The sequence below is a fragment of the Monodon monoceros genome, unplaced genomic scaffold (genome assembly GCF_005190385.1).
Source record: "Monodon monoceros isolate NGI ecotype Baffin Bay Population unplaced genomic scaffold, NGI_Narwhal_1 Super_Scaffold_1, whole genome shotgun sequence".
NCBI classification, from domain to species: Eukaryota; Metazoa; Chordata; class Mammalia; order Artiodactyla; family Monodontidae; genus Monodon; species Monodon monoceros.
The window spans coordinates 64,929,760-64,938,998 of record NW_021703765.1 but is presented as its reverse complement, the minus strand read 5'-3'; the positions used below and the strand labels follow the sequence as shown (position 1 = coordinate 64,938,998).

The 9,239-nt window shown below is 55.0% G+C and overlaps 1 protein-coding gene across 1 annotated transcript in view; it reads left to right on the top strand.

The window, feature by feature from the left end:
• Positions 1 to 2,364: 2,364 nt before the first annotated feature.
• Positions 2,365 to 9,239, top strand: part of NEFH (neurofilament heavy) — a 7,794-nt gene continuing 919 nt past the window's right edge. Inside the window, exons 1-4 of the mRNA XM_029233134.1 lie at positions 2,365 to 3,745; positions 5,663 to 5,862; positions 6,840 to 6,964; positions 8,585 to 9,212. Of these exons, the coding sequence (XP_029088967.1) occupies positions 2,365 to 3,745; positions 5,663 to 5,862; positions 6,840 to 6,964; positions 8,585 to 9,212 (2,334 nt within the window). The remainder of the gene's footprint in view (positions 3,746 to 5,662; positions 5,863 to 6,839; positions 6,965 to 8,584; positions 9,213 to 9,239) is intronic.

Below are 9,239 nucleotides of genomic sequence, written 5' to 3'. Positions count from 1 at the left end.
TCCCCTCTAGACCACAAGTTTGGCTGGAGAACTGATGGAATTTATTCATCCATCCATTCATTCACCCAATGACAACTTGGAGTGGTAAGTGTGATGTGGTGGATTAGCACTGGGGACCATGGAGGGGATAACAGACTACATGTAGGGGTAAAACGGATGGCTTCCTGGAGGTGAGCCTGAAGGGCCCTTTGGGGGGCACTGACCCCAGGACTCCCACCCTCATGTCATTTTCCCCAGCCACATGAATCATGCTTGGGACTTCTTGCTTAGAATCTCATGTTTGTGGCCCCCCAGCCTTGACAGAATCCATCTTGGCCCCTCCCCTCTTTTACCCAGCTTCTGCTACCACTCTCCCTTGCTGTCAGCTGCTTGTCAGCCTCCCCACACCCAGAGGATGCATCTGCATTACGCAGATGACTGAAAAGACCCAAAGGAACAGGGCTCTAATGGCAAGATTCCAAGCAGAATGACAAGTAATGGGGAGCCATGTGAGAGCATGGGAGTCCTCTTGAGCCCCCCAAATGCCATTCTCAGAAGCCTCAGACCAGACACTCACCTCCATCCTCCACCAACTGCAAAGGTGCCCTTCTGCCCCCTGTAAACTGGAGCATGGCTGGATCTTTAAACAGGGGAAAAATGCTTCATCATGTTCTGCTTCTCCATGCAAAACCAGAAACTCCCTTCCCCCTCCCTCCTCCTCCCCAGCGCACTCTCCTCCCTGTAAAACGTGGTTAAAGGGACAGCGCCATCACTTCCCCATCTCTGAGGGTCTGCTTAGAACCAGGGGTCTGGGAGTGAGGTGGAGGGCAAAGAGAAAAGAACTGGCATAGGTCTTTCCTAGGGTATTTTTCTGTCTCCATCTTGGGGATCCTACAGAATGAAAACCATGTTAAACTGGAAATGTAGTGGGGTTTGGGTTAACTGCCTGAGGGAGGCTCAGGTCTGGGAGGGGAGTCTACACTGACTCCCCAGGAGGTCTCAAGGTTCCCTCCTGGCATCTGGCATCTAGGGGTGTCCCTTCAGCTCCCAATGGAGAGGCAAGACAGCCCAGATGTGTACGTGGGAGAACGTCACAGAAAACAGGGGACCGGATCCCTAGCAGAAGGTCAAGGGGCTGGGTCTCTGGCTGCCGGTGTTTCTCCACTGGATCATTCACCCATCCCTCCTCAGCTCCCTATCTGCATAACACAGGGATCCGGCCAGGGGGAGATGGCATTCCTCCGTCCCATCCCTCAAGGGAAAGGCAGAGGCTAATTAACCCCTTCCTCCCCAACAATGAGCAGTAGGCCCTGTCCCTGGTGCTGAAGCACCAGCCGCAGCGCCGCCCCCACTCCCAAGGCACTTGACAGGAGCCAAACCCAAGAAAAAGCCAAATAACCACCAGCTGTTGCAGGGCCCTCCAAATACCAGGGTCCTCTTTTCTACGTGAATTAGGGTTTATGGGGGTGAAGGACTCTGGTACCCTGAAAGCATCCCACCACTTCTCTGGGGGGGAGAAGGGAAATCTATCATGGCACCCACTTGTCTGTTGTGGGTGTCGGGGAGAGACTACAAGTTGAAGCTGAGGAGATGGGGAGGGGAAAGGAACAAAGATGGACCCCCTAGTTGTGGGAAAGTGGCTGCTATATCCACGGGCAGTAGGAGGTTCTCCTCCCCCAATTCTGCCAGAGATCCCCCAAGTCAGAAGCTGCTGGGGGAGCAGGGGGTCTCAAGTTGCAGCCTGACCCAGGGCAAGATCCTTTCTCTGTAAAGATGGGAAAACCGAGTGGGGGGGATGGGGGACAACTTGTCCAAGGTCATTTGCCAGCAACTGTGGAGCTGACCTCAGTGTGCAGACCCTGGCCTGAGTGACTCCTAGCCCTCCTGTCACTTCCCCAACTCCCCACAGGCATCAACTCTCCCAGCTTCATGCCAAGTTCCCCGCAGCACGCCCACTCTTGGTTCTCTGACCCTCACACACCCTGCCTTTACAGGGGACCCTCTGCCACTTCACTGAGGGCCCTCCTTGCTGGGGCCGGTTGTAGGGTCTCCTGCCTCCTATCCTGCGGAGACCACTGTGTCCCCCAATCCAGGCTTCCCTTCTCCATCCTCTGCAGTGTCTCCCACACGCCCAATTCAGGGCAGCCTTGTTGCCCTCCCCAACTCCAGGTCCTCCCCCTCCATTCCGGAGCCGGCTGCAAAGTTCCTTGAGCCCTCTCCTGGTGGCCCCTCTAGCTACTAGGGGAACAGTGTACCTCCACTCAAGGGTTTTCTACCTCTACCCTCTGTAGTGCCCACTATGCTTCCATTCAGGATTACTTTTCTCCCTCCCCTGTTCCGGGCCGGCTGCAGACACTCTGCATCCCCTATCCTGAAGGTCTAACTATGAGGAAAAACCTGTGCTCCCTCTCATTCGGGGGTCCTCTCATCCTACCGAGTTTTCTATCGCTCCATCCCGAAGGCATCCTGCCCCTATTCCCATCAGGTCTCCTTGCCCTCCCCCCATTTCAGGCTCCTTCTTTAATTCCGAACATAGTAGCAGGGTCTCCCGACCCGCACCAGGGGGCTCCCCTTCGGTCCACTCCGGGAGTCCTCTACCGCCTGACTCTGCTTCGGGGGTGCTTCTCTGACGCTGCGTCGTCGATTCCCCTCCACTCCTTGGTTTCCCTGCCCCGCCCCTCTCACTGCGGCGGAGCCAGCCGGCCCCGGGCCGCTGGGGGAGGAGGCGGAGAGGGCGGGGCCCTCCTCCCCTGCTCACCCCCCCAGCAACTGCTGAGGGGCTGGACCCCGCCGGGCTGCTATAAAAGGGCCGGCCGGCCGGGTGCTACCGCAGTGCCGCCCGCCCCGTCCCGGCCTCGGGTTCCCACTCCGCCGGCAGCCGCACCTGCTCCGGCCAAGATGAGCTTCAGCGGCGCTGAGGCGCTGCTGGGCGCCTTCGCGCCGCTCCACGGAGGCGGCAGTCTGCACTACGGGCTGACTCGCAAGGGCGGCGCGCGCTCTGCAGCCGGCTCCTCCAGCGGCTTCCACTCATGGGCGCGGACGTCCGTGAGCTCCGTGTCGGCCTCGCCGAGCCGCTTCCGCGGCGCGGGAGCCGCCTCCAGCACCGACTCGCTAGACACGCTGAGCAACGGACCGGAGGGCTGCGTGGTGGCGGCGGTGGCGGCGCGCAGCGAGAAGGAACAGCTGCAGGCGCTGAACGACCGCTTCGCGGGCTACATCGACAAAGTGCGGCAGCTCGAGGCACATAACCGCAGCCTGGAAGGAGAGGCGGCGGCGCTGCGGCAGCAGCAGGCGGGCCGCGCCGCCATGGGCGAGCTATACGAGCGCGAGGTGCGCGAGATGCGCGGCGCTGTGCTGCGCTTGGGCGCGGCCCGCGGCCAGCTGCGCCTGGAGCAAGAGCACCTGCTGGAGGACATCGCGCACGTGCGCCAGCGCCTAGACGACGAGGCTCGGCAGCGCGAGGAGGCTGAGGCGGCGGCGCGCGCACTTGCGCGCTTTGCGCAGGAGGCCGAAGCGGCGCGCGTCGAGCTGCAGAAGAAGGCTCAGGCCCTGCAGGAAGAGTGCGGCTACCTGCGGCGTCACCACCAGCAGGAGGTGGGCGAGTTGCTCGGCCAGATCCAGGGCAGCAGCGCCGCGCAGACTCAGGCGCAGGCCGAGGCGCGCGACGCCCTCAAGTGCGACGTGACGTCGGCACTGCGCGAGATCCGCGCGCAGCTGGAAGGCCACGCAGTGCAGAGCACGCTACAGTCCGAGGAGTGGTTCCGAGGTTCGCAGGCGAGCGGGGACAGGGAGGATGGGGCGCCCTCTGTTGGTCGGTCAGTGAGGGGAAGGGTGGCGTGACTTAGGGTGCTGGTGGACTCTGTGTAGAGGTGGCTGGACTGGATGGTGCGCTGCTCAGCTTCCTCCTGCAGAGCGCATGCCCCTTAGTTAAAAAACAGTTTTACTCTGGGTCTCTTGTGGAACACCCCCCCTTCCCCCCAACTCTAGGTTCTCCTTTGGCCTTCTCCAGGGTCCTTATATCTGCCCTTCAACTCTGGGTCCTCTCTGCTCCTTCTCCCGAGTTTTGGTAACCCCACTATGAGGCCCCTCTTCATCAGGTTCCCTCTACTGCTCCAGAGCGGTGCCGGCTTCTAGTCGCTGGGGCGCTCTTTGCCCTTCAAAGTAACATGGCTTCCCTGTCCAATGCTGCCCCGGGGGGAAGGAAGGGAAGGGAGTGCCCTTCCTTGCACACTGCAGGGAACCCTATTCTGACACCTATCGGGCTCCTCCCCACTACAGTTGGGGAGGGTGGGTCATTCTCACATTCTTTCTCCCCAGGGGGACCACCATTACAACCAATTGGTGCCTGAAGCTGAAGTGGCTTGTGGGCCCTTTAATGTCCTTGCTCCCCTTCAGAAAAGCCGGGAGCCTCCCAAACCCATCTCCCTCCCCCAACTCCGTGCCACCCCGAGTCAGCTAGGTTGCAGCTGCAGCAGCTTTGAAGCTGTGCGCAGCACCTGCAGGGTGACTTTGACCAACACTTGCCCTCTCTGGTTTTCATTTCTTTTGGGGTTGAAAGGGGGGTCGACTAACTGGGCTTCTTACCCTGGGGAGCTCCATGAGCCTTCCTGAAACTGTCTGTAAAACTTCTGCATTGTTCTTGGGAGAGGGTACAGAGCCTTCAGTGATTTTCAGACAGGTCTGTGATCCACAGTGCGTAAGAATCCTCACCCACTTGGATGGTTTCTAAGTCTTTGCCAGTACTAGCAGAGAAAAACCAGAAAAGCTGGGATTTTGATGCATTGCTTTTCCAGTTCCTTCCTCTCCTCTGCAGTGGCAGAACCATCCCCTCCCCCATCTCTGCAGCAAGGCTCCTCCCAAAGCAAACCTCTCTGCTCTCTTGGGCGTTGCCCTTCATCCATCTCAGGACTTCTGGACCACCCTGCTGGCATCCCTTATTCCTCCCCCACTCCCAAGACTCAGGTCCTGAATGTCATTATCTCAGGATTCAGGATGTCCACATTCAGGAGGTTCAGACTAGCCTCCAGACCCCCACTGGTCCCTGAAAAGTCTTCTGGGAACCTGCAGCCCATTGCTCACAGGGGCCAGGGTGTGGCTGCCATTGGCACAGGGGCTCCTGTGCTAGAGAATGCGCAACAAGGGGGAGGAAGGGACAGAGGAGCTGGCACGCAGGCCCCAGGCTCTGCAGTGACCTTGGTCTCTGCAAAGCAGAAACCTGCAAGGAAGGGGCTATGGCTACATGGTGGCTCACGGCGCCCTCATGCCTCTAAAGGTCACAGACTCATTAACTTGTTCAACCACAAGCTCAGAGTTAAGCCCTATGGGTCAGGTTTCACATATGACCCTCAGCACTGCCAGCCTTTGCTGGGGAGCTGAACCAGGAGGACCAGAAATGTGGGCTTCTTTTGCCCTGCAGAGTTTCCAGATCCTGAGTATGGGGAGACAATGTGATCTTTGGAGCCAGATAGACACTAGATCTGAATCCCAGCTCTGCTGCTCAAACTGGCCTACCGGCCTTGGGCAGTGGTCATTTGCCTATCACAAAGGATACGGTGAGTTAAGCATCCAAGATGGCACCGGCACTCAGTAGGTCCTCAACCCATGTGTGTCACCTTCCAGATCTGGGCAGTAGAATCCAAATCCAGTTGTGTCTAACCCTGTGCCCTACTCCCTTCTCTCCCAGTGAGACTGGACCGACTGTCAGAGGCAGCCAAGGTGAACACAGACGCCATGCGCTTGGCACAGGAGGAGATAACTGAGTACCGGCGGCAGCTGCAGGCCAGGACCACAGAGCTGGAGGCGCTCAAAAGCACCAAGGACTCACTGGAGAGGCAGCGCTCTGAGCTGGAGGACCGTCATCAGGCTGACATCGCATCCTACCAGGTGGGCAGGGGTGGGGCAGAGAGCCAGATTGTCTTACCTGGTTGGGTGACCCTGGACAAGTCATTGCCCCTCTTTGAGTGGGGTCATCGTAGTTAAGACCATGGGCCTTGGAGTCAGACATACCAGGGGTACCAGTATGTCTTTCTAGCCGTGTGACCCCAGGAAAGTGTCTGCCTCTCTGACTCTGAATTCCCTCAATGCAATGGGAAAAAAAAAAAGCCTCCTTTGCAGAGCTATGAAGCTTAAAGAGAGAGACGACCTTTTCGTGTGAGGAGTGAGTGTGCTCAGCAGGGTCTTGGTCATGTGGGCATTCAGTAAACAATAACCAGTGTCTATGAGTGAGGGTAGCCTGGGGAAGGCCTTGGCAGATACCTCCCGTTAAAGACAACTGCCAAAAGAAAATACCGCTTTTAAAGAGCTTATTATGCAAGTAATATATGGTGATTGTAGAAAAAGGAGGCAATAAAAATCAGCCATACTGATTCACTTCAAGCAGTGGCTAAGTGGCCTTGGGGTCAGGGGAGAAGCTTCAGCTCGTATTGAGCGTGCTTCTGTGTATTGTCTCGGTCAACAGATGCCTCCCAAGCCTGTACTGTGTGGCAGGCACTTTGGAGCACTGGGGAAACGATAGGGAGCCAAAGCAGACAAGGCCGTGTTCCCACTGAGCTCTTTCTAAGCTTAAGATCTGTAAAAATTCACCCATCATCCCACTGACCTGTGATGACCATTGTTGGTGTCTGGTGTGTTTCGTTCCAGACCACTCCCCAGGCTGAGGTTATACACACAGCAGGAGTTTTGTGCCAGGTGGCTTTCACGTCCATGAATGAGATCCGTAGCTTTCACTGGGTGGGGGTTGGCCCCAGCACGCCCGGCTGAACAGGACTACGTTGGGTTTGCATAGCCCGCCCCAGCTCCTCTGGTGCTGAGGGCCAGAATGCTGACTGGCACGTGACATGTATGTGACTTCTCCTCCCCAGGAAGCCATCCAGCAGCTGGATGCTGAGCTCAGGAACACCAAGTGGGAGATGGCAGCCCAGCTCCGAGAGTACCAGGACCTGCTCAATGTCAAGATGGCTCTGGATATTGAGATTGCTGCTTACAGGTGAGGGGCCAGGGGGCCTTTGGGTGGTGCTTCTTAGAAGGAGAAGCCTTGGATTTTAAGCCCCACAGTGAGGTAGCCTGCCAGTCTTAGAGACAAAAAAAAAAATTTTTTTTTCGTATTGCGGTGAAATGTATATAACAGAAAATTTACCATTTAACCATTTTTAAGTATACAGTTCAGGGGCATTAAAAATATTTACATTATTGTGCAATCATCACCATCATCTATGTCCAGACCGTTTTTCATCTTCCCAAACTGAAATTCAGTGCTCATTAAACAGTAACTCTCCACTCCCTTCCCTTCCTTCCCCCCAGCCCTGGCAACCACCATTCTACCTTTTGAGAGACAAATATCTTGAGAGTGACTTAGTTTCATTCTGACAGTGATTCAGAGGGTTAAACCTCCTCACCCTCTTCCCAAATCCAGCCAGCTAGAGGTTGGCTTGGAGGGAAAGGAGGTACTTGAGTTGTCAAGGGCCTTCACAACTCTACCTCTTAGAGATTCCTAGCTCTCTGGGCAGTTGTTTCCTGGGGAAATAAAATAGGGGTGATAATAACAGTACCCACGTCCTGGGATTGTTGGGAGGAGGTGCTAATCCTGTTCCTGAGCTAATCCAGGTAACACAGGTACCACTGGGCTGCCACAGAGAAAGCCCTCAGTAAAAAGTAGCCATGAGAAAGCCAAGAGACCTCCCAGCTTAGCAGTTTCCTGCTAAGGAACAGGGCTGACCCTGTGAAGACCTGTCCCAGTTGTTGGCTAATGACCCTTCACTTCCCACGTCTTGGCTCTAATCTGTAGTCTTGCTACTCAAAGTGTTGTCCATGGAGTAGCACAATCAACATTATCTGAAAGCTGGTTAGAAAGGCACCCCAGACCTGTTGAATCAAAATCTGCATTTTAATCAGATCCCTGGGTGATTTGCATGCCGTTAAATTTGCAAAGCACTGGTCTGTGTGGGTAACCCCTACACTTACTCTGAGGTAGGTATTGCCAGGTTTTTTTAATTTATTATTTCACTGAAACAACCCTCTGAGGCTAGGACTCTTAATGACCCTGTTTTTACCAATGAGGAGACTGAGGATGAAAGAGTTTGAGTGGCTTAGCTAAAGTCACACATCTAGTGAGTAGGAAAGAGTGGAAACTGCCCCCACCATGTTCCTAAAACCCAAAGGATGAGACTATAAGGTAACAGGAGACCCTTGAAATTCAAATGGGAACATTCTAAGACCTCTTAAACCCAGGTTTATACATGTGGAATTCCTTGCTCATATTTCCACCTTTCTCTTGAATAACATTTTAGTTGAGGGACAATAAGTATAAATGTTGTTAATATAGGTGTTTTCTCTTGAGGGCCATTTTTTCAGGAGAAAAAGTTTTATAAATTGCAACCTTAGCTGCATTAAACAAGAGCAGTGCCATTGGGGTGTGGATTCTGGGTGGTCCCTGGGATGATCTGCTAAGTGACCTTCTCCAGTCTCAAAGTGCCCACCATTCACACCCCTTCCTCCACCAAAGTGCATATCACTGGATGCGGTGGACCTTCAGAGTAGCTCAGGAAGCCCCCTAACTTATTGATCGGCTCTGAGTTAATAGTAACGTGTTCCATTATCCATTCTGCAGAAAACTCCTGGAGGGTGAAGAGTGTCGGATTGGCTTTGGCCCGAGTCCTTTCTCCCTTCTAGAAGGACTCCCCAAAATCCCTGCCATATCCACTCATATAAAAGTCAAAAGCGAAGAGAAGATCAAGGTGGTAGAAAAGTCAGAGAAGGAAACTGTGATTGTGCAGGAACAGACAGAGGAGGTCCAGCTGACTGAGGAAGTGACTGAAGAAGAAGAGAAAGAGGCCAAAGAGGAGGAGGAAGGGGGAGAAGAAGCAGCAAAATCTCCCCCAGCAGAAGAGGCCACATCTCCAGAGAAAGAGGAGGCCAAGTCCCCAGTGAAGGAAGAAGGCAAGTCCCCAGAAAAGGCTGAGTCCCCTATGAAAGAAGAAGCAAAATCACCAGCTGAGGCCAAGTCTCCTGAGAAGGCCAAGTCCCCAGAAGGAGTGAAGTCTCCAGAGAAGGCCAAGTCCCCAGAGAAGGAAGAGGCCAAATCCCCAGAGAAGGCCAAATCCCCAGAGAAGGAAGAGGCCAAATCCCCAGAGAAGGCCAAATCCCCTGTGAAGGAAGAGGCCAAATCCCCAGAGAAGGCCAAGTCCCCTGTGAAGGAAGAGGCCAAATCCCCAGAGAAGGCCAAATCCCCAGAGAAGGCCAAATCCCCTGTGAAGGAAGAGGCC